Source organism: Plecotus auritus (assembly GCF_963455305.1).
Source record: "Plecotus auritus genome assembly, chromosome: 2".
NCBI lineage: Eukaryota > Metazoa > Chordata > Mammalia > Chiroptera > Vespertilionidae > Plecotus > Plecotus auritus.
The window spans coordinates 30,529,681-30,557,483 of record NC_137771.1 but is presented as its reverse complement, the minus strand read 5'-3'; the positions used below and the strand labels follow the sequence as shown (position 1 = coordinate 30,557,483).

At 44.7% G+C, this 27,803-nt stretch overlaps 1 protein-coding gene across 2 annotated transcripts in view; it reads left to right on the top strand.

The window, feature by feature from the left end:
• The first annotated feature begins 2,176 nt into the window (after nt 1–2,176).
• The window catches only part of RIMKLA (ribosomal modification protein rimK like family member A), a 39,498-nt gene continuing 13,871 nt past the window's right edge, over nt 2,177–27,803 (top strand). Inside the window, exons 1-3 of one of the 2 annotated variants that reach the window (XM_080655122.1) lie at nt 2,177–2,456; nt 17,991–18,221; nt 24,620–24,706. In XM_080655122.1, coding sequence (XP_080511248.1) covers nt 2,294–2,456; nt 17,991–18,221; nt 24,620–24,706 — 481 coding nt within the window. In that variant the 5' untranslated portion in view covers nt 2,177–2,293. The remainder of the gene's footprint in view (nt 2,457–17,990; nt 18,222–24,619; nt 24,707–27,803) is intronic. The other variant, XM_080655123.1, reaches the window with a different exon arrangement.

Sequence of the window (27,803 nt, the reverse complement as noted above, 5' to 3'; positions counted from 1 at the left end):
CTTGCTAATAAAATGAGACACATGGGTAGAAACAGTCTCTGTTCCTCAGCTGGACATTGTGTGTATGCATATGTCAGCTAGAATTGTGGCAGCCCTTTTTAACTATGGGAACACTGGCCTAAGAATGTCAGAGCAAAAAGATGGAAAGGATCTGGGTCCCTGATGTTATTGAGATGTTGAATGAACTAAATCTAGAGTTGTCCTACCCTTAGATTTCTTGTTACTTGATATAATACGTTTTCCTATTGTTTAAGACAGCTGAATCTGGAATGGAGGGGGAAAGAATGAGTTTAGCTTTAGAGACATTGAGGTGATGGCTAGACAGCATCCTCTTATATTGCTGAAGCTCATGGGATGTCAGGGTGAAATCTGAATTTGGAAGTCATCTATAGAGAAATAGTACACAAAGTAATACTCTAAAAGTAATACTATAATCCTATACCTGGGATAATACCTCTGTTCCTGAGGAATTTTAACAATATAACAAAACATTATCCTACACAAACGGAGCCATTTCCTAACTGGATATGCCACTGTCTCACCTCCTCACTTATTACCCATCCTAGAAAAGGGAGATCAGAGATGATGAGCACCCTCCTAGAGAGGGACAGCAAAGACAGTGAGGAAGTGATGAACACATCTGGATCCTCAGGTCCTGCTCTCCTAAGTCTTGGTTTCAGAGATCTTGGTAGCCATCTGCATATGGCAAACATTCTAGTCTATGTACATGACTATGAAAACGGGTCATAAGCAACTACTAAATTTATTAACTCTAATATACAAATGATTGTTCCAGGAAACTATGGTTCTGATCATCTTATAGACATCCTATGTATGACACTGCAGAGGCTCAGTAGGAAGCGCCTGGATCAATGGGACATCTAGTGTCCAAGTTGATCTGTGGGTTAGAAGAGAGTTTTGAAAGTTACTAATCTGTAGGGCACTAGGTTACTGTTAGTTTAAAAAAAAAATCATACATGGGTCGGGGGGGGGGGGCGGTGAATTTTGTAACATAAAAGAATTTACTTAAACTTGCTTGAAAAATAATTTAAATTGTTTAGACAGAACTTTTCCAAAGGCACATTTAGAGGTTAAATGAATGCACCTACATAATATTTACTTAATAGTGAAGCCTATATCTTACTTGAGACATCTTTCCCCATTTCTAAGTTGTCATTGCTGGGCCTGCCTTGAAATTACTCTTACTTCCATAAGCCAAAACAACAACAACAACATATATTTTAATAAGCTGGAAGAGCAAATGCAATCTCCAAAGATGGCTAACTTCAGTCTAGCCCTTATTTAGAAAGGAAAATCTGGCTTCAAACATTGCTGTTTGCAGACAGAATTTGCAATTGGCTGGGACCAAGGATGGTGTTTAAAGATGACTCAGTTGTATGAACTGAGGGGCAAGACCAGCCAGAGGTCTATCTTACTAAAAAAAGAGTCACAGATCCTTTTTCATCACGTTGAGGTTCTACAGCCCCAGAACTGCAAACTAGGAGGGGGTGTCCAGTGTAAGAACATCTGAGACCCTGAGAAATGTGCCTTCAAACTATATAAACGGGAGACGGCTAAAACCCAACTCCCCATCAACCCCTACCTCCAGCTCCAGGCTAGTATTTGGGCAGAGAATTCCAAGGCGAGGGTCCAACTGGGGGCCTAGCCAGGTGACCTTCGCCAGGCTCCTGAGGCCCTGCCCAGGCTCTGTAAGGGGCCACCGGTCACCGCAGCCCCTTTACCCCCACCCATCCCCCTCACTACCACCACCAAGCTCGCGATCGCCTTTGGGACACATCCCGCTGCGCATCATTACAATAGTCCATCAGCTTGGCCGCCCCCTGCAAGCCACCCGGCCGCCGCCCCGGCCCCTCCCGCTCCAACCGCCCCACCCCGACCGGCAGCGCCACGCCCACTGGCGTCCAGGGCAGGATGCCCTCTCTCAGCTTCACGGTCGCCCGCCCACGGCTCCCCAGCTCCCGGGGTCCCGAACCCCGCCAGCATCTCCTCTCCCGGCCGCCGCAGGCTGCCGGCCCCGCTACCCCTCCCCCGGCAGCCGCAGGCCGCCTCTGCAGCTGGCCGCGCGGCCGGCCCGCTTCCGCCGCCGCGCGCTGATTGGCTGCCCGGGGCCGGCGGCGGCGCTCAGTGGCCGGCAGATTCGCTGGGTCAGGGCTGCAGAGGCGCCTGGCGCACCGGCGGGAGCGGAGCCGGGCGCGCGATCGCCTGCTAGCCCGAGCGAGCGTCCGGGGAGCCCAGGGGTCCGCGCCGCGCCGGCGCCGCCGTCCTGGCCGCCATGTGCTCCCAGCTCTGGTTCCTGACCGACCGGCGCATCTGCGAAGACTACCCGCAGGTGCAGATCCTGCGCGCCCTCCAGCATCGCTGCTCGGAGCAGGACGTGCGCTTCCGGGCGGTGTTCATGGACCAGATCGCCGTCACCGTCATCGGTGGCCACCTCGGTGAGTGCGGCGGGCCCCGGGAGAGCGGGGTGGCGCGCAGGGGTCTTAAGAGCCGGCCAGTGGGCGCGCGCCCCCGGGCCTCCCCCAGGCAAGTCTCCTTCGGGTCCCCGAAACGGGCCGCTGTCCCCAGCTAGACCGCTTGGTGTTGGATCTAGCAACTAACCTTGAAAGCTTCTTTTGACCACCACCATCGGCCCTGAGGCCAAGATCTGAAAGCGGGAGTTAATTTACTTAGGGTACTTTGTTTTAGGAGGAACTCGAATTTACCTGAAGCCGTTTGGAGGAAAATCAAGCTGCCAATCCCAAATTCTGCTTGCATCGATATTCTGTCAGTTTAGCTTTATAGAAACCCACGTTTAATTTGCAAAATTGCCTTTAACACGAGTGTTTTAAAAGTTTTCCAAGAGTGTAAGCGTCTATAACGCACTACATGAAATATCATTCCCAAAGTAGGAACCTACATATGGGGAGAAATCTGAGAAAGACTGGAGTCACCTCTTGAATGTAAAGTGGGAGAGTAGATCTTTGATGGGTTGTCTTTAAATTCATCCTCTCCCCTTAAAAAAAAAAAAAATGTTGAATTCTGATTCCAGAAAAGCCAAGATTCCAGGTACAGACCATTCTGGTCTCACTGGTTTCTCCACTGCTGTGTCCAAGAGATTTCTCTGGTAAGACATGGTTATCATCTGTGGTCCTGACCACAAAAGGTTAATAATGTTTTTAGGTATTTTTAATTATTCTTAATGCAAGCAGTCTGACTTAGGAATCTATGGATTAGGAACTTTCGCCCTGGGTTGCAGCCACTTTAGGGGGCTGTAGGACTCAAAGGGATTTTGGCCCTATTTGAGGGTGCTTCCTGGGATACCTTTCATATTATTTCAACCATACTTGCTTAAATAAGCTCATAATTTGTTACTTCTCTTTGGTGGGGGAAAGGGATTCCAAATTCTGAACTGGCTACTTACAAATGATATTTTGAATATGACCTGTTTCTTAGTGGAATGTATCTGTTCTAGATGTTTCATCCAAATCTGTATCTAAATCCTTGATAAGTAGTATCAGATTGTATAGCCTATTGGAGAAATATACTACAAACATTAGATGTCTCACATTTAGTCTAAAACAGTGTCTGTCAACCGTAGAGTACCATCTCTCTCTCCCTCCTTGACTTGATAAAGTTCCCAGTTAATGTAGAACTAAATTATAGGGAATCTGCAGACCTGGATTCTTATTACAGTTTTGCTGCTAACAAGTATCCTGGCTTTGCCTTGACCAAGTCACTTTGTGTGTTTGAATCTCAGGTTTCCAGTTTATAAAATTAAGGGCTAAGATTCCCCCAGCTCTAAAATTCTGTGTCAATACCATACTTAAGTGGGATAATCTGTTATTTTTACTGATCTAGACCCAGGGTTACGTTGTTTGCTCTTCATTTTATTTATTTACAACTTGGAATGATGCCTTTTTTAGATACAGTATCCAGAATTCTACATGTTCCTGTGATAGACCCCTCAAACATGCTGTGAGTGGGGAAATGTTCTCTGTTTTATATCTAACCCCCCATTTTAAAGAATCAGCCCTAAAAAAAGAGAAAATTAAATTTAGAGCTGCAGAAGGCATTTAAACCCTTTTGTTTACTAAACAAAATTTTACTGAAGTCATGTGTCTCTCAATCAATTAATGAACCAGGAGTTATTACTTTTTAAAGTACAACAAAATCTATATGGTTATTTGCCTGGTCAATGGAGAAATTGAAAACAGATATTTTTGATGCATTTAAAAAAATTTTTTTGCTAGTTCAGATAGCCGCACACATATAACAACATGTAAAGCAAATGTACTAGATCATTGTTTCTGCCATCTAGAACATCAAAAGATTGATTTGTTGGGTGGGTTGATTAAAGCACAAGAAAGTGAGTTCCCTGAGAAGAGAGAGCTCATTTGTTTTGTTCATTGCTGTAACAGTGACTAGAATAGTGCCTTGTACATAATAGGCACTCAAACATTTTGAATAACTAAAGATTATGGGCTCTATTTCCCAGTTTCTTCTGTATTTAAACTATAGAAAACTCTTGGCAATTTGCTAAGCCAAAATATCCTTCTGGAAAAAACCTCTAGAATGTACTGTCTCTGAAATATATAAACAGATAGTCATAATGATATGGATGCTGTTGCCCATTTGAGAATTATAGAATGTGAGAGCTGGTAAGGACTTTGAGATCATCCCTTCAGTTTCACCCCTTCAGTTTACAAATGAAGAACCTGATGCTCAAAGAAATGACATGAGTTGCTCAGTGTCATCTAGCTAGTTAGCAGCAAATGCACAGTTAAAAACTTGATGTCCTCATTCCAAGCCCGGTGATGTGGGATAAGTATGCTTTGGGACATCTGCAACTTATAGTACTTTTCTCAGTAGATGTGGAAGTGAACCAAATTGAATTAAATTGAGGCTGGATAGTGACTTTGCAAAGTAATTTTATAGTTTAGGAAGTTAAGGTGCCATCTTTACAAAGTCTTCATATCTTCATCCTCTCTAGTCCTTCTTGAGAACATTTCCCCAAGGTGAAAGAGTGGATGGAGTCAGTGCCTCCGGCAGTTGCTTAAATCCTCTCCTGAGCTTCCATCGGTGGAGGCTCAAGTCCAGAGAAAGAATTTCAGGTTGTATCTGGAAATAGGATTCAGACAAGAGATGAAAAGTTTTGGATTTAAAGACTATAGTTATTTTTAAGCTAATACAAGTAAACTGCAAATGCTATGCAAATGCAAGATTTTATGATCATTTATTTTTAACCCAGTGATCTACACTCCCCAGCACAGACTTGGGTGGGGAGACTCCTGGAAAAAGTGGAATGACCTTCAGGTGACTGAAGCAATCCCATAGAAAACACCTGCCCTTCACCTTTCTGCTGGATATAGCATCATGAGAATCACATCCATCTTCATTTCCTTCTTAGAAACCTCAAGTTCTTCACTCATTCATTCAACTAATATTTATTAATTATCCTCACCCCTGGGAATGAGATGGTGGTGAATGCGCATAGCAATAGCCAAAGCAAAATATACATAGTGTTCATTGTGTGCCAGGCACAGCTGTAGGTTCTTTTTACATACTAACTCTTATAAACATCAATAAGGGTATCCAGGTTGGCAGTAAGGACTGATACTCAGTAATTCTGGTCTCAGCAGAACCAGAATTTCTGTTTCCTCTCATCCATTTCACACCTGACCCTCCCTCCTGCCCCCATCAACCCACACTGACTTCATCCCAACCCTTGCACTGAAATTTGCTGTGCCTGAGATGCCCATCTAGTCCAGGTCCCTCCCACATGGTAAACTTTTATTCTTCCTTCATATCCAGCTCAAGCCACTCATCTCTATAAAGTCTTTCTTGAACTTCCTACCCTGCCCCAAGCAGTTTTTCTCTTCCATCTGCTGCCAAATCACATGGTACATACCTTTTAAAATAGCATTCATCATATTTTATTATAACATCTATTTATAAAGTTTATGTTCCCTTTCCCACTATATAATTAGGGATTCCTCATATGTATGCTCTATAATGGTCCACAGTAGGCCTTCAGTTAATGTTTGTTGGATGACTGAGTGAGGTGCCTTTTATTTATTTTTTAAAAAATATATTTTATTGATTTTTACAGAGAGGAAGGGAGAGGGATAGAGAGTTAGAAATATTGATGAGAGAGGAACATCGATCAGCTGCCTCCTGCACACCCTCTACGGGGGATGTGCCCACAACCAAGGTACATGCCCTTGACCAGAATCGAACCTGGGACCCTTCAGTTCGCAGACCGACGCTCTATCCACAGAGCCAAACTGGTTAGGGCATGAGTGAGGTGCCTTTTAAAGGCTAATTTAAAGTATATGAGACTTTTACTGTAGTTAGCTTTTGTGTTTGGGAGATCATGAGTGGATGTGTAAATTTTTGTAAGTGTTTTTTTTTTTATTTTATTGATTTTTTACAGAGAGGAAGGGAGAGGGAGAGATAGTTAGAAACATCGATGAGAGAGAAACATCACTCAGCTGCCTCCTGCACACCCACCACTGGGGATGTGCCCGCAACCAAGGTACATGCCCTATGACAGGAATCGAACCTGGGACCCTTCAGTCCGCAGGCCGATGCTCTATCCACTGAGCCACACCAGTCAGGGCTGTAAGTGTTTTTATGATGAGCCATTATATGAGAACAGAGTCATTAGTGCAAATTAAGGTCTTTGACCACCCATAGGTTTTTACGATCAACTGTCCCAAAAAACAAGTATAGCCACAAACTCAGGGACAGATACCAAGACAGAAAAAAATAAGCTTGACCTGAAATCAGGGTGTGTTATAATTTGTCTCTTAGGAGCAGAATGATTCAGCATTCCTTCCCTTACTTTCAGAGCTAAAACCTCGTGGCCATATGGCAATTTCTAGGTCAGGTTCTTTACATGAAGGTGCTCAGAGATCCTTTTACTTGGTTCTTTGTTTTAATCAGGTAAATAAGATTTAAAAGGTTTGGGTCAGGGGGAATCCTAACTAAATGTATATGAGGAAATGGTCTTATTGCAGCCTTCCGAAAGAAATGATGGACTCCCATTATTGTACAAGAAGACACTGAGGGTGCCATGCTAACCTTTGTGCACAGAGCGAGCTTTAACCTCGGTCCTTGCTGAAGGCCTGTGCCTGACCCCCTGTAATCTGAGTAAACTACAGTACAGCTCTAGTGGAAAGGTCAGCCAGTGGGTGGAAGCACCTACCATATAATGTTTCCAAACTGACGTGAGCACTGAATGGATATGCTTTACCCCATGGGTCCACGTTTATATCTGTGGGCTGACCTCAAGGACCGAAGGGGGGTTGGATGTGTATTTTATGTTTATGTTTCTAACCGTTTTTACGGACACTTCATGAACTGTGTTGGGAAGAGTTCTAGAACCTCAGATTGGGATCCTTAGTGGATCTCAAAGCCCTACTTATAGATTTTTGGACCACCTGTTGTTGCTACCATAACACTTCCACCAAATTCTTTAGGATTGCCTGGTGGTCGGGGGGATAGCCATCATCAGAGAGGTCCGTGTCATCCCCATCCGTCCACATGTCCTTGTCACTCCCTTTACCAGCAGAGAGTCCACTGACATCCAGGGCCGTTCAGTGCTGGCTTCGCCTCACTTCAGACTCTCCCTGGCCACCTTACTCACTACCCTGAGATATGTCACCTTATGAGGGTTTTATATTGTTTTAACAAAAGCCTATAACACATCTGAAGTTCTGAATCTCTTTCTATGTGATCCTTCACTACTAAAAAGTAACTCAAGGATTCCGCTATGAAAAAGTGTTAAATTTAAGTTATGTTGCATTGAGGATCTAACAGGAATAATGGTTCTTTATTCCTGTAACTCTATTAATAGTTTAATATCTTTTTTGTGTCTTAATCTTCACAACAAAACTATTCATTTATTTATTTTATTAAACAAATATTAACTGAGTGCTTACTCTGTGCCAGGCACTGTGCTAGGAACTGGAGATGCGGTGGAGTGTAAGAATAGACACAGTCTCCACCCTCATTATGATTTCAGTCATTCATTTGGTCAACAAATATCTGTTGGCTGCCTACTGTGTGTAGGATATTGTTCTGGGCACCAGAACAAAAGAGGCAGAAATCCTTCCCTCTCAAGGAGATTACATTCTAGATGGGGGAGATAGAATACAAACAAGTTAAGTAAAATATATAGTTTGTTGGTTAAAAGAACTAAGGAGGAAAAAAGTGGGGAAGAGGATTGCAATTTTAGATAGGTTGGCTGGGGTGGTCCTCACCCAGAGATGATGTTCAAGTACGGAACTGACGGAGGTGAGGAAGCAAGCCATTTTGATATCTGGGAGCAATTCAGGCAAGAGGGAATAGTGAGGAGACCAGTGTGGCTGGAGCCAACCGAGCCAGGGGGCAAGCATTAAGGAGAGGAAGTTGGAGGGGTGGGAATGTAGAGAGAGCAGATATGTAGGCCTGTGGGTCATGGAAGGACTTCGACTTTTACTCTGGATGAGCTGGGAATCACTGAAGGTTTTTGAGCAGAGGAGTGACATGACCTGACGTATGTGCACAGGGTCATTCCGGACATGGTGTTGAGAATAGATTGATGGCAACAAGGGCAGAAGTAGAGACATCACTTGGGAAGTGTTTAGGTGAGAGACGATGATTGTTGAGCTAGAATGATTTCAGGGGAGGAGGTGCGAAGTGACTGGATTTCGGATATAATTTGAAGACAGAGTTGTCAAGATTTGCCTACTGGATCAGATGTTGGGTGTACAGGACAGACTAGTCAAAGAGGACTCCAAAATGTTCAGGCCGAGGAGCTAGAAAAATAAAGTTTGCCATTTCCTCGTGTGGACAGGATGAGAGAGGAGTAGGTTTGGGCAGGTGGTACGGAGCAGGATGCAGTCTGTGGTGCCACTATATATTTTACTTTACTTGTTTGTATTCTGTCTCCCCCATCCAAGTGGCAATGTCCGGTAGGCAGTTCATCATACTGATTGAGATTCAGGGGAAAGCCTTATACCAATGGTCGGCAAACTGCGGCTCGCGAGCCACATGCGGCTCACGAGCCGCGGTTTGCCGCTCTGTTGACTAATGAGTTTGCCGACCACTGCCTTATACCTCCTATCAAGGAAGTGACTGTGGAGGTCCAAGGTCTGAACTCTGGGGCATTGCAATGTTTGTGATCAGGTTGAGAAGGAAGAACTAGCAAAGAGTCCTGAGGAAAGGAAATACAGGAGCGAGTGTGGTATCCTGGAAGCCAAGTAGAGAAGGTATTTCAAGAAGAAGATGTGATCAGACCATGTCAAATGTTGCTGGTAGACCAAGTAAAATGAGGAATGAGAACTGACCGTTGGATTTAGCATTAGTGACCCTGATAAGAGCAGTTTTAATGAAGTGATGGAAACAGTGAATATACACACGGTCTTAGGAGTTTGGTTATAAAGGGAAGGTGAAAAATGGGTTGATAGATTGCTATGGACTAGAGCAGTGGTCGGCAAACCGCGGCTCACGAGCCACATGCGGCTTGCGAGCCGCGGTTTGCCGTTCTGTTGACTAATGAGTTTGCCGACCACTGTCATGTACTACCCTTTACCTCTTTGCACACAATCTGCCACAATTGCCTAATCCTCACAGCTTCCAACTACACGGTAACATTTAGTCTAGTCCAGTGGTCGGCAAACTCATTAGTCAACAGAGCGGCAAACCGCGGCTCACGAGCCACATGTGCCTCGCGAGCTGCGGTTTGCCGACCACTGGACTAGAGTGTGGCCCCTCTCAAACTCAGATATTGAAGCTCCAACCCCCAATGTGATGATATTTGGAGATGGGTCCTTTGGGGGGAAATTAGGTTTAGATGAGGCCATGAGGGTGTTTTCATGATGGGCTTAGTGCCCTTATAGGAAGAAACCAGAGAGCTTGTCCTCTCCCTGCCATGTGAGGATACAGCAAGAAGGCAACTGTTTTCTCTGCAAACCAGGAAGAGGGCTCTCACCAGAACTCAATCCTGCTGGCATCCTGATATCAGACTCCTAGTCTTCAGGGCTGTGAGAAATAAATGTCTGTTGTTTAAGCCACCCAGTCTGTGGTACTTGGTTATAGCAGCTTGAAATGACTGAGACTTTGCTCAAAGGAGAGATGGGTTTGAGAGGCGTTTTTTAAAGAAGGGAGAAATAACATCATGTTATATTCTGGTGTGAGTAATCCAGTAGAGAGAGAAACTGGCAAGTAGGAGAGAGGTGAATTGCCAGAAAAGTGCCTTAACTGGGCGAGAGGGGTTGGGACCTGTTGTTTGTTTCAAGGAATTGGTCTCAGCTAGGAGCAAGGATACTTCAGCCATCAAAATAAGAGAGAAGGTAACCTGTATGGCATAGGCACAGGTGTGCAAGGAGATGTGATAGTGGGAGATTTTAGAGAAGTTCTTAAGTTCTTTTCTGATTGCCTTGGGTTTTCTCATCAAAATAGGAAGAGTGAGAATGAGAAGGAGGGAGGAAGTAGTAAAGGTTTGAAGCAAGAAAAGAAATTGTGAAATAGTGGGAGAGTGAATGGACTCAGGACTATAATACTTATTGCACAGCAATAAGGATGCCCTTGAGACCAGTCAGCAGGTCTGGGCATTTTTAATCCAGATTGGTTTCATTGCACAGGACAGCACAGAGTAGGCAGAGAGTTGGAGCAGTCTAGCCAGGGTTGTGATTTAGCCAAACAAGGAACAGGTACAAGGACTTGAGGGTTTAAGTTATAGTTCTTGTCTATGGAATTTAAATAGAGTAAAAGAGAAAGAGGGTAGGAAGGGGGTGAGGGACAGTGAAAAGATGAGGGATCCAGGCCTGGTAGTTCCTGATGGGATCTAAGTGTGGCTGGAGTTGGGAGAAGCTGGAAAGATAAGGAGACAGTGGTTGGAAATTGGAATTATGACGAGTGCATAAAGTCTAGATTGTAGCTTGAAGGGGTGGTTGAGGTGAGGTAGTGGACAACACTCTTGGAGAAAAGGAGGTCAAGAAACAGGCCTGGGCACTGGAAGAATTCTCCATATGGACACTGAAATCACCAATATCTGTGAACGTATGGGAGAATCAGTGAGTCAGGAGCTAAAGCTTTCAGAACAGAGAGGAGTAACTGGGGTCCTTAGCGAACTTGGACAAGTTGGATGCTGTGCAGTCTGATGAGAGTCAGGCTGGGTGTTTTAGGAGGGAGAAGAGAATGTACTGGAAGCCACAATGAGGAGCAAGGAGCACATCTGTCCTGCCTCTTGCCCCAGTTATCCCAGGTGTGAGAGAGAGAAAACAGCCACAACTTGGTGGAGCTGCTGGGTAAGCAGTGTTACTGGGAGAGCTGGGGTTCAGTAGGACCCAGAAAAAGAAGGTGAAGGGAACACACACTAAAAAGTTTAAAGGTAAGGGATTTGCTGCCCTTTGAGGGGCACAGTGGAGACAGGATGGAGTGGAAGGTGGGAGTAGAAAAGGCAAGTCAGAGCAGGTGGAGCTTAGAGTTCAGGGAAATGACATAGCCTTGGAGACTGGAGTCTTGGGTGACTGACATGGAAGGGATGAAATTTGTCACATGGTTGCAAGAAAGATCCAGATGGTGAGGTGGGAAAGGGATGAGGGAGGGACCTGAAAGGGGGAGGTTTCCAAGCTCTGGGACCCTTCCATTTTGCAGAAGAGAAAACAGACCCAGAGATTTTTATGTCTTGCCACGCCATTAAATGACAGCAAGGAATTGCATCAAGCCTCTGACTTGGAGGCCACTCTGCCATAATTGTTTTTCATCTCATGTTGTCTCCACTTCTTGAAGTGCTTTAAAAATAGGTTAGCCCTGAGATATCAGATATCCCGAACTCAGTGCTTGTAAGATGCCGTGCTGTTCCTATCGATCTGTTTCGGAGAGGTAGACGTTATACATTTATTAGTTTTACACATTTCTTCTGAGCCCAGAGGCACCATGAGTCAACATCTCTCTTCTGAAACCTTCCTTGATTCTCCCTCAGAGGTGGTGACCTACCTGCTCCCTCCAGCACTTCTCACATTGTTGTAAAAAGTTGCCTCCTCGCCCCACTCCTGCCCAAACCAGACTGATAATTTTTCTTAATACCTAGGTGCTCTGAGGAGGGCATCCATGGCATTAATCACAGCTGTGTGCTGTCTTTCTTAAATTCCAGGGAATAGTGTTTGTTTCATTCACACATCTCACCCCCCATTCCCAGTCCTTAAGATGGTGCCTGTTCCTTAGCTGTCAGTGCCTCCTCCCCACCCCCCGCTGCATTTGATAGGGTCCCACTTCTAACCATCAGCACCTGAATCTGTCTGAGAGCTTTCCTCTGTCACAGGAGCGTGGCCATTTAGCCCACACAGGCATGGCAAGCCAGAAGGGCCAAGGATTTAATACCATGCCCCTGGAGCAGCTCTCCACCAAAGACTGAGGTGTTGTATTAAAAATTATACCTCGCCAGCTCCCTTGCCCCTTGAGTGGGATAACTGAGGTGTGTGTACTGAACCATTTCTTATTTTTGCACGGCAGGATGAAGCCCCAGTGGCCAAGGTGGTCGCTCAGTTGATAACACACCTTTATTGCCTCATTCTCTTCTCTACTCACTAAAAGGTTTCCTGACATTAATCACCATCATAATAAACCTCATCCACTTAAGTCCTCCTCTCTGGGGAAACCCAAACTAACACTGGGCTTGGCCCAAAGTAGGTGCTAAGTAAATATTGACTAAATGAATGCATGAAACAATAAATGTGTATTGAGTGAATGGGTGAATGAATATCCTATATAATAAAGAGCTAATATGCAAATGGTCTTCACGTCCTTACACCATCACACCTAACGGCTCAGACACTCAGCACTGGGGAGAGAGGAATGGGGACCAGCCAGGCACAAATGAGCTTGCGAGAGAGGAATGGGGACCAGCCAGGCTGCGGCCCGGGAGAGAGACAAGCCACCTGCCCTGTGGTCCCGGGCGCCTGCAGCTGCGGCCCAGGCGAAGCTGACTACCTACGGTCCCCTGTGGCTGTGGCCGGCCTGGGTGAAGCTGGCCCAGGTCCTGGGTGCCTGTGGCCAGCCAGAGGGAGGGAAGCCCGAGACCCAGGTGGCTGCGACTGGCCGGAGGAGGGAATCCTGGGTCCCGGGTGGGGGACGAGGCAGAGGCGGTTAGGGGCGATCCTTAGAGGCCAGCAGGGGAGCAGTTAGGGGCGATCAGGCAGGCAGGCAGAGGTGGTTAGGGGCAATCAGGCAGGCAGGCAAGTGAGCGGTTAGGAGCCAGCAGTCCCGGATTGCGAGAGGCAATCGGACATCCCCCGAAGGGTCCCGGATTGGAGAGGGTGCAGGCCGAGCTAAGGGACCCCTCCTCCGTGCATGAATTTTGTGCACTGGGCCTCTAGTTTGTATATAATTCTTTCTCCATAAGGAGTCTCTATGCTCCTGGTAGGCAGAGACTACCTGGTTCATCTTTGTATGCTTGCTTCATAGGTGTTGACTCATTCCAACAGTTCAGTAAAGGTTGCTTTGAATTAAATGACCTCAAAACAGCAGTTGGTAGAAGGAGAAAGTGGCCACCAGGTTTTAATGAGGTGGAGGTGAGATTTCTTAGGGCATTGTAACAAAGAACTTTAAAAGGGCAGGAGGGAGGGACCTGAAAGGGGGAGGTTTCCAAGCTCTGGGACAATGGCATCTAGTAGTACTTGTTAAGAATAAAAATAACTTTTCCTTATATGAGAAAATGCTGATGGTAGAGTAGAAAGAACCGAGGGAGAACCTGGAGTGTGTGATGAGCCAGGTCATGTTTCAGGTGACACATCTTCTCATAACACAACATAATGTGAAGCCCTTAATGGGTTATCCACTTACTTTATTTATATTATTGATTTCTTTCTGACAACTTTCAGAGCTTCGCTACCAGCCACTGTTGTTACCTGATCCTGCTAACATATAGTGGTTCTAAAAGCCGCCATAACTGAGGTTCCTGCTTGCTCTCATGCACGGTGTCCTAGTTTCTGGTTTTTGCTGTTGGCTTTGTAGATGAGGGTTTTTTTTTTTCTGGCATACTCAAAACCAGTTTCGTTTTGAAGCTAAGGATGTGTGTGTGTGTGCACATAAATTAGTGCTGTATGTGCACGGGTTGAGAGGGTAGGGACCCATTATGTATCAGTTCCATGTAAAGGCAAAGACTTTTACAATCAGATCTATTGCAGGGGTCCATATTACAAGACATCTCCAATTTAAATGAGATAATATATGTGGAAGTTCTTAGCAAAGTACATAAAACACAACAGATGCTCAATAAAAATGCGAGCCAAATTCAGATCTGAATGACTGCACCTTATATTTATCCCTGCTGCTGCTTCCTTCTGTTGATATGAATGATGAGAGTGTTTTTTAATTTTTAGAGCTCTACGTTCCAATAATGATTTGCTTATTTCTAAAGCTATTTCTCTGTATTATAAAGTGTATTTCTTTGCTGTAGTACATACAAATGCAGAAGTCTAGTTTTGTAGGGTGAACTTAATTTAACTCAATATATAAATTAGGAAATGGACTCAATTGTTTGGGAAAAGTTACACATTTTTCTATCTTGATTTTAATAATAAAAATATTCCCAAATATAAACAATGGAGAGTTCAAAAGGAAATCAGAATATAATTACCCTTGAAAGTAGATTATTGTTTTTAGAATTCATATGGAGAAAATGTTACTGAGGCTAAGTAGTACATCTCAAGCCCAACCTACGAGTCTGAGAGACCCCAAATATCCCAGAAGCAAGTCAGCTCCCTTTTCCCTGCCCCTGCTGCCTAGGTCAGGGCGATGCCCCAGAGCACGAGGGCACTGCAGCTCATGAAATCCCTTGTGATTTGAGGGCATGAGCCTCTCACTGTTGAGGGGTTTCCTTCCATTCACTGGCAGCCAAGCAGAGCCCTGCCCTCCCCAATTCTTGCATCAGCTCTTCATTCCCTTGGCTTGAAGCCTGTAGATTACAGTGGATCTTGGGAAGGGTGACACGTTAAGGTCCATCCTATATTAAGTTTATCTTTCCTAAGGAGAGAGATGAATGAAGAGAGGGGGAGTAATTACGCAAGTGGTTGACAGTCTCAGAATTCACTGACAGATTTGCCAACGCCAGAGTTAAACCCATATTGTTTTTGGCCATGTCTGTGTGGAGCTGCTGTCCCCACTGAAGCCACAGTGAGTGGCAGCTTCTAGTCTACTACTTTTGGACATGGTGATATAAACTAGGTTTAGACAGCAGAGGGCAGGAATGAACAGGAAGCAAGTGGAGTGGCCCATAGCAAGAAAGCTGGAGCTGAGCCAATGGGCAGAGAAGTAACTGGTTGTGTGAGCACTGTATCCCTAAACCTGCCATGTCCCTCTCTGCACAGAGCTGTACAGCCAGCACAGTTAGAGCCCTGACCTGTCTAACTGTTTGGTAGAGCCTTTTCAGCTACACTTTAACCCATTCCATTCTTCATTTATTAAAGGATTCAGTTGGAATGAGCCAGGCCCAAAGATTTACCTTTGGAGAAGAGAGATGAAGTCCTGGTAAGACTTCCTAGGTCTATGTGAACCTGCTTGTTGAGGCTGAGCTGTCTCTGTCCACTTGTGGTTGATATTTCCAGAAATGACTGAATTCTTTTCTTCGCATTTGGAAGTGTAACTGTCTGTCTGTGGTCTCATGTTGGGATTGAAAAGCCAAACGTTTCTGCTGCTTCTCATCTCTCTAGGTCACTTTTCTGTTGCAAAGCCGTTTTTCTCATCAGGTGGTACACATCTCCATCCATTGTCTTACCTTGCTTAGCAGAATGTCTGTGCAATGCTAATGCCAGCGCCTTGCAGACTATGTATAGCATTGCATAGTTTCAAAGCATTTTTAAATATTTTATCTCATTATGTAATGTTGTCCTGGGCTGTTGCTTTTCCCCTGAGTGTATTTCCTCACCATTTGCACCAACTTGAGTACTTTTCTTTCTTCTCCTGTCAATTTTGAGTCTGCTATACAGGGCTTGCTCACCACCCCCCCTTCGCCCCTTTCATATTATTTCCTCCAGGGCCTATAAGTGGCAAAGAAAAAGGCATATCTAAATGGTACTATTTTCTGATGGTAAAGTGAAGATAACCTAAATACTCTTTATAAGTCATACGTGAGAGTTATGTCCCAGTTCTTTTGGGAATATACTATGAGTAGAAGTACTAAGAACAGTTTCTCCTCATGATTATACCTACTTCCTTTTTCTAAATGGGCAAAATATCTCCTAGAAATGGGGGGAACTGTGCAAGTTAGATCCATACTGTGTTTTTGTTTGCTTGCTTTGTTTTTATTTTGTTTTGCTTATTGTTTTTGTACTAATATTATTCATGCCCCAGTGGAGAAATAGGAATTTCATTAGCACCTTTTGTTTTCTTGGACTTGCATGGTTGTACAGAATATCACTTTTGAAATAGAAGGTGCTTTAGGTTAAAGCTTGTAAGATGGTTCTGGAACTGTGTCTCAAAGGCTTTCTTAAGAGCATTCTGGAAACTCCTTTAAGGTTCACTAAGGCAGACCAAGTTGTTCCCTGAACTCAGTTCTCATTACTCTCACATCCCATTTCATGGCTCCATCATTCCATCCCCAGATGCTGGGTGCACCACAGATGCATAGATTACTACTTGTAGTAATACAAACCATAGGACATTGAGGTTGAAAGAGACCGAGCAGGTTGCTGTAAGCTTATCTAATCTTTGTATTCCCTCCATGCCATCCTCAAGTGACCAATGAGCCTCGGTCCATTCCATCCTAAGGCACTGGAAAAGTATCCCTTTTGTTGATCCCAAATCTACCTCCCTTCTGTACAATTCAAAAGACATCAAGTGCCTATCATGTACCTGGCACTGTTCTAGGGGCTGGAGATACAGAAGTAAAGAGACGTGGATAACTCATAGATAGCTCTATCGCTTGGGGTCATAGAAGACAAGCCAAATAGTTCTTATCCATGGACACCCTACAGATACTTGAAGACTATACTCCTGTTCCTCTGAGTCCTCACTTGAAGCTAACATTCCCAGTCTATCCAGTGTAATACAGTTCAAATTCTTTTGTCATATGGATCAATTGTCTTTGGATGACTTCTAGTTTGAATAGTTTTGTTTGTTTATTTTGTTAATCCTCACCTGAGGATATTTTTCCATTAATTTTTAGAGAGAGTGGAAGAGAGAGGGAAAGACAGAGAGAAACATCAATGTGAGAGAAACACATCGATTGGTTGCCTCCTGCATGAGCCCTGAGCAGGGCCTGGGCTGGGGAGGAGCCTGCAACCAAGGTATGTGCCCTTGACTGGTCCACAGACCGATACTCTATCCACTAAGCCAAACTGGCCAGGGCTGAATATTGAATTGATTTTTAGTAGATTGATTTTTTTAAAGGTTTTTTTTTGTTATAAAGGTAATATGTACTTGGAGACATTTTAGAAAATATAGATAAATTTAAATAGGAAATCACATATATTTTCTTTCAGCTTTTACTAACTTGTATTTATAATTTTGTTCCATTTTCTTTACTTACCATTGACATTTTTGCATTCATTATATTTATAAAAATTATTTAAATGCTTACATATTTCAGATAGACTTTCAATGGTTAAGTCATAAAACGGTATAAGGATCCCTTATGTGAGCTATCATGCTTCCTTTTCCTCAAGTCCCCAGTCTCCTAAGCCACTATCTTTGAGGACTACTAGTACTACACGGAAGGAAGGTGCTGGGCTATACTATCTCCTTGTGGGTTCTTCTAATGCGGATTATCCTTGATATGCTGCCTTTTTTTTCCTGTTCATTCTTTTGTGTTTCCTCATAATCATGCTCTGCCATTTGTTTGGAGTATTGAGTTGACTGTAGCTTTCTTGTTACAACAGGATATTCAAGTGCCATTTCTAAGGCTATCTTCCTGCTGGGTTCAGTCTTGAGGAGTCTGTTGGAGCCAGTTCTGGTGGGACTAGACAACGGTAAGCACATGGCTCACTTTTCTCCTCCAATTGCAGGCCTACAGCTAAACCAGAAGGCACTCACCACTTTCCCGGATGTGGTGCTTGTTCGGGTGTCCACCCCCTCGCTGCAGTCGGACAGTGACATCACCGTCCTGCGACACCTGGAGAAGTTGGGCTGCCGCCTAGTCAATCGCCCGCAGAGCATTTTAAATTGCATCAACAAGTTCTGGACATTCCAAGAGCTGGCTGGACATGGGGTCCCCATGCCAGACACCTTCTCCTATGGTGAGTGTCCTTGAAATAGGGTTGAAATTTATCTTTCCCAGTCGCATCTCTGTGTTTTCTCCCCCCAGTAGCCCTCGAGTATCTTACTTGTTTTCAATATGGAGCTGTTCGTCTTAGATGATTCAACAACTTGAGTCTATCATGGTCATTCCCTCTGTTTGAAATGCCTTTGCTTCTTTCTGTATGTAATTCACTCTTTAAATATGTATCTGGCACACACTATGTGCCAACCACCGTACTAGCACTGGACTATAGCAGTAAGTAAGAGTCCTGCCCTCAAGGCATTGCCAGGTCTTCAGAGGCAGAGACGGCAAGTAAACAAGCAAGTGCAGTGCAGAGTAGTAAGTGCCATGATAAGCGTTAGTGCCAGGTGGTGAGGGAATACATAGGAGAACTCCTAATGTGTTTAGAAGACATTGAGGAAGGTTTCCCAAAAGAAATAGTATTTAAACTAAACTGAAGTTATCCATGTAAACCAGGGTGGTGGGGCGGCGGGCGGGGGGCGGGGGCAGGGAAATACTCTAAGCCGAGAGAAGAATATAGAAAGACCTAGAGGCAGGAGAGAGCATGACCAACTGGTGGTATTTTGAGTAGTTTGTAGGATGTAAGGGAGACTCAGTTGAGATATAAGGCTAGAAAGATAAGTAGCCATATACAGTATGTGAAGGAAATTAGATCTAACCTTGAGACTAACCAAAAGTTATTGGGCTTTAAGCAAGAAGGTGGCCTGATCAGAGTTCAGAATATCACTTTGGCTACTTTAGGAAGAAGGAATTAGGCAAAGCGAAGTGGAGACAAGATATGTAGTAGCAGACTTTTTAAACCATTCGAAAGAGCAATGATGGTCTAAACGAAAGTGGCCATAGTAAGCATGAAGATAAGTCAACAGATTCGGGAATTATGAAGGAGAAAGAAATAATAGGACATGGTGATTGGTTGGGTAAGAGGGGTATGGAGAGGAGTCAAGAGTGACTGGTTTCTGGTTTGGGCAACCAGATGTGATAGCAAACACTGAGACTAGAAACATAGGAGAGAAGACGCAGATTGGTAGGTAGGAGGTGAGCATTTGGGGGGAGAGATGATTTCAGTTTGGGACGTGTTCTGTTTGAGCTGTCTATAGTATATGCAAGTAAAAATATTCAATAAGCAGCAGAAAATGGATCTGGAGCTCCTGAGAGAGGTGTAGACTGGGGAAGTAGAATTGGAAGCCTTACTATATTAAGTGAAGTCACAAGATTGGATGGGATTACTCAGGGGGAATTTGTAGAACTAAGAGAGCTGAACTGTACACCTAAAATGGTTAAAAAGGTAACTTTTATGTTATATATATTTTGCCACAATAAAAAAAAATCAAATGTAATAAAAGAGGGTTCAAGAGGGACTCCTTTAGGGAATGGGTAAAGGAAAAGGAACCTGTAGAAGAGACTAAGCAGGAGCATCTGGAAAGGTGAGACGAGAAAGAGAGATGACAGAAGCCAGTGGGAAGAGCAGTCCAGGAAGGCTGGCATAATGAAAAGTGTTGATTGATTGGTCTGAAAGGACAAGTAACGTAAGCACTGAGATGTGTGTTGGATTTAGCAACAGGGAGTTTAATGACTACAGCTTCAGTTTAATGATGGGGAGAGAAGCCAAATTGTCAAGGACGAGGAAATGAATGGGAAGTGAGGAAATGGAAACCCTTTCAAATACTTAATTGTAAGAATATGAAGTAGCAGGTAAGGAATGAGGCAGGGTCAAGGAACAGGGGTTTTATTTGTTTAAGATGGGAGAGAACTGAGTATGTTTAAAATGGTGATGGGATTAAGAACTGGGAGGTTGAAGATACAGTAGAGAGGAGACACTTCATTGTGCAAGATCCCTGAGAAAGTGAGAGGGAAAGGGGTCCAAAGCACAGGTGCAGGGAGAAACCAAGATGGCGGCATAGGTAAATACCTGAACTGCTGCTTCACACAACAACTTCAAAACTACAACTAAAAGACAAAACGGACATCATCCAGAACCACAGGAAGGCTGGCTGAGTGGAAATTCTACAACTAGAAGGAAAGAGAAAAGCACACTGAGACTCAGAGGAGTTGCGGAAATAAAGGCAGAGGTTTGGAGGCGAGCACGTGCGCGCGGAGAGGGCTGGCAACTGAGTACGCAGCTGGCTTTTTCAAGCAGGAGGGAGACAAAAGCTTCTGACTGCTCTGAACTCCAGTTCTGGGCGAGACTCTGGGGACCCAGACTCATATGGGGAGAAACTGGACTGTCTGGCAGCCGGCGGAACTCAAGGGCAGCTTTCTCTGAGAGGTGCTTGCAGCAATTACCAAGGGACACGGAGACCCAGGGGCCTCTTTGGGCAGGGCTGACGGGAAGCCATTGCTGTTTGCTCCGCCCTGAGACTCTGCCCTATCCAAGCTGTGTGCAGAGGCTTTTGCATATGAATGGCCTGGTCCTTTGAAAACTAAACTTACCGAAAAAACTGCAGCTGAGTCAGTGAGACCCAGAACATCCAAAAGAAGGCCCAAGGCCCCACAGCAGCTTGCATTGCTTCACAGCTGGGCCTTATCTGGACACCTCCAAAACCCAAACAAAGAAGAGGAATCTGCAGATCTCTCCGTAGCTCCTGCTGGGTGGCCTCAGGCAGAGGCTAAATTAGCACCTCCTTGGAGAGCCAAGAGCCAGTGTCCCCATGGGTCAGATAGGACCATCCAGATTACAACTTCTCAGATCCATAAGGGACACACTAGGGGTCAGACTCAGTGAGCACCAAAGCCCCACTGAAGCAAGTCTTGCCTCATAAGGGTGTCTCCAGGACAGAAGTTCTCCCAGCATAGACACAGCTGATCCTCACAGCCAGCTGGCCTGGAGGTCAATTCCTCCCAGTGATACCAACAACAATCAAGGCTTAACTACAACAAGACTGTGCACACAGCCCACAAAGGGGTGCACCAAGAGTGTCTACCTCAGGTAACTGGGGAGGCTGAGCCACTAGTCCCTATAGGACACCTAGCACACAAAGCCACTCTATCAACTCAGGGAAGCAGACAAAATGCGGAGACAAAGAAACAGGTAACAAATGAAAGAAATGGAGGAAAGCAAACGACTGGATATAGAGTTCAAAACCACGGTTTTAAGGTTTTTCAAGAATTTTCTAGAAAAGGCCTTTAAATTTAGCGAGATCCTCGAGGATATGAAAAAAGACCAACTAGAAATTAAGCATACACTGACTGAAATAAAAAATAATATACAGAGATCCAACAGCAGACCAGAGGATCACAAGAATCAAGTCAAAGATTTGAAATACAAAGAAACAAAAAACACCCAACCAGAAGAGCATAAAGAAAAAAGAATCCAAAAATATGAAGATAGTGTAAGGAGCCTCTGGGACAACTTCATGCGTACCAACATCAGAATTATGGGGGTGCCAGAAGAAGAGAGAGAGCAAGATACTGAAAACCTATTGGAAGGAATAATGACAGAAAACTTCCCCCACCTGGTGAAAGAAATAGACTTGCAAGTCCAGGAAGCGCAGAGAACCCCAAACAAAGGGAATCCAAAGAGGACCACACCAAGACACATCATAATTAAAATGCCAAGGGCAAAAGACAAAGAGAGAATCTTGAAAGCAGCAAGAGAAAAACGGTTAGTTACCTACAAGGGAGCACCCATATGACTGTCAGCTGATTTCTCTGCAGAAACTATGCAGGCCAGAAGGGAGTGGCAAGAAATATTCAAAGTGATGAACAGCAAGAACCTACAACCAAGATTACTCTACCCAGCAAAGCTATCATTCAGAGTTGAAGGTCAGATAAAGAGCTTCACAGACAAGAAAAAGCTAAAGGAGTTCATCACCACCAAACCAGGATTACATGAAATGCTGAAGGGTATTCTTTAAGAAGAGGAAGAAGAAGAAAAAGGTAAAGATAAAAATTATGAACAACAAAATGACATCAAATACATACCTGCCAACAAGTGAATCTAAAAATCAAGTGAATAAAAAATCTGAAGAACCGAATGGACTGGTGAATATAATAGAATCAGGGACATAGAAAGGGAGTGGACTGACAATTCTCAGGGGGAAGGGGTTGTGAGGGGTGCAGGAAGAGATTGGACAAAAATCTTACACCTATGGATGAGGACAGTTGCAAGGGGTAAGGGCAAGGGGTGGGGTGGGGAACTATGGGGGGAAAAAGAGGAACACCTGTAATAATCTGAACAATAAAGATTTATTTAAAAAAAAAAAAGAAAAGAAAAAGCTAAAGTAGTTCATCACCACCATACCAGTATTATATGAAATGCTGAAAGGTATTCTTTAAGAAGAGGAGGAAGAAGAAAAAGGTAAAGATAAAAATTATGAACAACAAATACATATCTATCAACAAGTGAATCTAAAAATCAAGTGAATAAAAATCTGATATACAGAATAAACTGGTGAATATAATAGAATCAGGGGCATAGAAAGGGAGTGGACTGACAATTCTCAGGGGGAAAAGGGTGTGGGGGGTGCGGGAAGAGACTGGACAAAAATCATACACCTATGGATGAAGACAGTGTGTTTGGGGGGGTAAGCGTAGAGGGTGGGGTGGGAACCGGGTGGAGGGGAGCTATGGGGGAAAAAGAGGAACAATTGTAATAATCTGAACAATAAAGATTTATTGAAATGAAAAAAACACACACAAAAAAAACAAAGCACAGGTGCAGCCTGGCTGGCATGGCTCAGTGGTTGAGCATCAACCTATGTAACAGGAGGTCATGGTTCGATTCCCGGTCAGGGCACATGTCTGGGTTGCATGCTCGATCCCCAGTAGGGAGCGTGCAGGAGGCAGCCGATCAATGATTCTCTCTCATCATTGATGGTTCTATCTCTCTATCTCTCTCCCTTCCTCTCTGAAATCAATAAAGTTATTTAAAAAAAAAAGCACAGGTGCAGGGATGGCCTGAGAGAAGGATCCCTCTTTCACTGTATTAGAAGAGAGAAAAGAGGATAGTTAGAGAGGAGTTGAATTTATCAGCAGGTGTCAGGAAGTTGGGAGTTACCTTCTTATAAAACATCCTCCTCTGAAGATGTCCCTAATTATCTACAATGCCTCTTCATTTAAAAAAATTATTAGCACTTTTGTGAACAAAACAGGTATTAGTATTCCAATTTGTAAAAATTGCTGAACTGCAATACCACCTGCGGTAGGCAGAATAGTGATCCCAAAAAAATGCAAATGTGGCCCTGGCCGGTATGGCTCAGTTGATTGAGCCTCATCCCATGCCCAAGTTGTGGGCTTGATTCCCAGTAGGGGGCGTGCAGGAGGCAGCCAATTGATGTTTCTCTCACATCGATGTTTCTTGCTCTCCCTCTCTCTTCCTGTCTCTCTAAAATCAATAAAAACATACTTTTTAAAAAAAGATGTAAATGTAGGAAATCAATCAAGTTTGTAAACACAATTTAGAAAGATTTTAATACACATATTATTCGTGTTTTTTAAATTAAGAATTTAAGGAGTATAGTAGAGCTAGTTTAGGCTTTCAAGTCATGCCTTAACTTTGGATGAGACAAATCCCCAGGCTTGGTTTCTTTGGTTATTGATTTTCTATTGCTATATTACAAACTACTAAAAACTTAGCAGCTTAAAATAACACCCATTTATTTCCTCACAGTTTCTGAAAGTCAGAAGTCCAGCCACAGCATAGCTGGGTTCTTTGCTCTGGTCTTACCAGGCTGAAATCAAGGGGTAGCTGGCCTGCGATTTCACCTGAGGCCTGGAGTCTTCCAAACTCACTGGTTGTTGGCATTTATTTCCTTGCAGTTGTAGGGACTGAGGTCCCCACTTGCTTGCTGGCTTTCAACTGAGGGCCGTTTTCAGCTCCTAGAATTGCCCACTGCCGCCACTGCATGGCCTTCTGCTCTACAACATGGCAGTTTGCTCCTTCAAGGCCAGCAGGAAAGTCTCTCTGACACCTCCCATTCTTTTGAAGGGCTCACCTGATTAGATCAGGCCCACCATGAATCGTCCCATCTTGGTTAACTCCAAGTAGTAGACCTAATCACAGGAATGATACCCCATCATATTTACTGGTCCCTCCCAAACTCAAGGGAGGGGATTGACAAGGCGTGTACACCAGCAGGTAGGAATCTTCAGAGCCATCTTAGAGTCCACCTCAGGCAGCCATTTTAAAGGGGAAAATACCTGCCCGTCCCATGGGATTGTGATGAGGATTACACACACAAGAGCATGGGAAACCTTTGCCGCATGGAAGGCTTCGATAAATATCCCTGCGCCCTCCTCTTATATTACAGGTGCACAGTGCATGCGTGTTGGAGAGACAGGAGGCCTTGGAAGAATTCCCCCAGAGGGTGCTGTGTTGCACTGACCGCTCCCCGACCATCAGCCTTATCTTCACTGACTTTCACCTTTTCTTGGCAGGTGGGCATGAAGACTTTTCAAAAATGATTGATGAAGCTGAGCCCCTGGGCTACCCGGTCGTGGTGAAGAGCACACGAGGACACCAGGGTCAGTGCTGCTCCTGCACTTCCTTTAGGCCAAAGCGCTGCCACACAAGACCCTCCTTAGGTGGAGTGGGAGCACCGCTGGGAGCAGCTGAGCTCCCCCTGGGGGAGCGTGCAGTGTAGTCCTTACCTCTGTCCCCTCCTCTCTGCCCCCACCCTTCCCCGGATGATGGTGACAGGCCCTTGACTCTGGTTTCCCTAACTCCACTGCCAGTTCATCTTCTCTTCTTTTTGGCGAGTCACTCTCTGAGACAGGTCTATTCTTATCATTCTCTGTTGAAAAACCCTCTCAAGAGCCTGTGCTGCCTATTAGACAAAGTCCATATTCCTGCTCATGGCACTGGAGGCCCTGGACAAAGAGCCTCTCCTTCCTTTGCAGCTTCTCTGGCCACGGGACCCTCCCACATCCATTTCGGACTACTTCTCTTTCACCCATGCCATGTATTTTCCTCTCGGAAACCTCTGCTGGGAATGCCATCTTCCTCTGTCCTCTGGTGAACTTCTGCTCATCCTTTAAGGACAGCTCCACCTGTCATTTTCTTTCCCTCCACATCTCTGGCCTCCCTCCCGCCCTTCCAAAAATTAATTGCTCTTCCCTTTGTGTTTCCATAGCACTTTGTCCATGATTCTAGCTCTGTACTACACTGGATGACAGTTACAGGTTATGTGCCTTTTTCCCTTTTCCATTGTGAGTTACTCAGGTCCTGTGAATCTCTGTCTCTGTAAGACCTACTATGTGCTCAGCACACAGTAGGAGTCAGTAAATGTCGAAGAGGGTGGATGCAGCAGAAAGCAATCCTCCTGCAGGATGTGAGTGGGTACCCAAATGGCATACATAAATGCCCAGGGCATCTAGAGTGAGAGGAGGTATCCCAAACAGACACGCAATGAGCAATTCCTGCGATGCAGGGACCGTGCAGTAGAAATAAACTAGACAGTCACCTTCCAAGGATCTCCATTGTGAAGAGAGTAGAGACAATTGCGTTGCAGGGTATGCTGCTGCAGCATGCATATCCAGGCGCCTGTTGAGGAGCTTGAGTCGAACAGAGGGAGGGCCAACTCTGCCATGAGGCAGTGAAAGCGTCATTGGAATAAAAGGAGACTTAAGTTGACAAGTGGAATGTGAACTGGAGGAAGTGAGTTGAGCAAACAAAGAGCAGCAGGTGTGAGCAAAGCAACCTGGGTCTAGAGGGGGCCTGTTGAGGAGCAAGAAAAATTAGTGTGGGTGGCAAGGTGGGGCTCCTACTACTATTCAGATATGGTACAGGGCTAAAATGCAATGTCTCTCAACTAGTTGTTGTTTTTTAATCACATATGATTCAAATATGAGTCATATTTGAATTATTTATTCTAATACTGCCGGCAGTATGGGAAAGCAGCAGGTCATCCACAAAAAATCTGCTCTGCAGCCCCCTGTAAACCAGCTGCTTATATAGGGCAAGACAAAGATTACACGGGAAATATGGATTATAGGTATGGGGAAGTAGGGATTACAGGCACGAGGAAGTAGGAGGCTGGTGTGGGACTCCATTGTTTGGGTAACAAGGTTGTTGATCTTTCCATGTGAATGGACTGCATTCCAAGGTTGACTCCCAAATCCAAGGTTGACTCCCATGTCCCGGGGGCATATAACTCCCAGCCAGGTCAGAATTTAACCAACACAAGGCAATCATGGTTAACAGAGCATGATTAGTATTTCCCATAACCATAGCTAGTCCCCAATATTCTATTCTTGCCCCTAACATTTCCCCATTGCTATTTCTATCATCTCATATCTATGAGATTAGTTTTAGGTGAAAAGTCTCATCCTGCTGGACTGCATCTGCTTCTGCCTTGAAAGCAGTTCCCAGAGATGGAGTACACCAAATGCAGGATCTTGGATATGTTTTCTATCAACTGAGAATTGTCAGAAAGATTAAAACAGTACATTCCTTTAAATTCTTCACAACCCTGGTTATGCTGCAACAGCAAATAATCTATTAGTGCCCTATTTTCTAGAACTGCCTCCCTGACCTGGCTCAGCTCTTGATTTATCCCATGTATAGCCCTGGAGGTGGCACTAGGGCTTTTACCCTGCTACAAGCCAGCAGGGTCACTTCTGCATTAAAGGAGCCTACCATTACCAGCAGAACAAAGTGGTCAAAGCAATACAGTCAACGGGGCTCCACAGGTGGAGAGCGTCACTGCAGTCCGGTGCCACGGCCTTGAGAAAGTCTCTTTTGGTTCAGACCCTGTGATGTTTCTGAGGCATAAAGACAGTCAGTCATCCTAAGGAACAGGGCCCCCCGGTGCTGTTAGCAGGGATAAATAGTTACCCCACATATCAGAAACCAACCAGCCAGCAGCTTAGTATGTCTATTACTATAAGGCAGTAGTCGGCAAACCGACCTGTTGACTGAGTTTGCTGACCACTGCTATAAGGGAAGGTGAGATTATCAAAAATAATTCATGTAGTTATTAGCTACTGAAAGATAATAACTAGAACACTCAGTAACAATCAGACGTTTTCCACAGGGAACTACTGCAGTAATCTTTAGAGGAAACATCACTGCATCCTTTTCCTGACAGTGGGTCCCAACATACAAAGGTCCCTGTATATGACTTCCCAAAATGAATGGAGTAATTCCATAAATTAGCAATAGGTGTCCCAACTCCTCCTCAGCAAATGTAAAGGTCAGTTCTACACAGGTTCCTCCATTGCCAGCTTCAGAGCAGTCGGAGTGGTGGGAAGCGCTTCTCAGGGTCCCATCCATTTCTCCTCCAGTTGGCCCATCGTCCTTGCTCTGCTCACGTCTGTCTAACTACCTATCACATCCCCCCCCCCCCCCCCAACGATCTTGGCTCTGAATTCTTTCACAGAAAAGGGGGCGCAGGGTCTCTTCTGTAACTGCTTCATGCTGAGGAGGGATGAAGTTTTTCCTTCAGAGCCAAGAGATCCTTGCTGTCTGTCAGAGGGACGATGCAGCCTGGTCACAGGTCACAGAAGGAGGTAGCAATGGTGTCTAGAGGTGGTATTCCCTGAGTGCGAGTAGGGCTTGTAACCTGGTGGAGACAAACTGTGTCATAAAATTTAGTATTATTGGGCAAAAGTTAGAACAGCA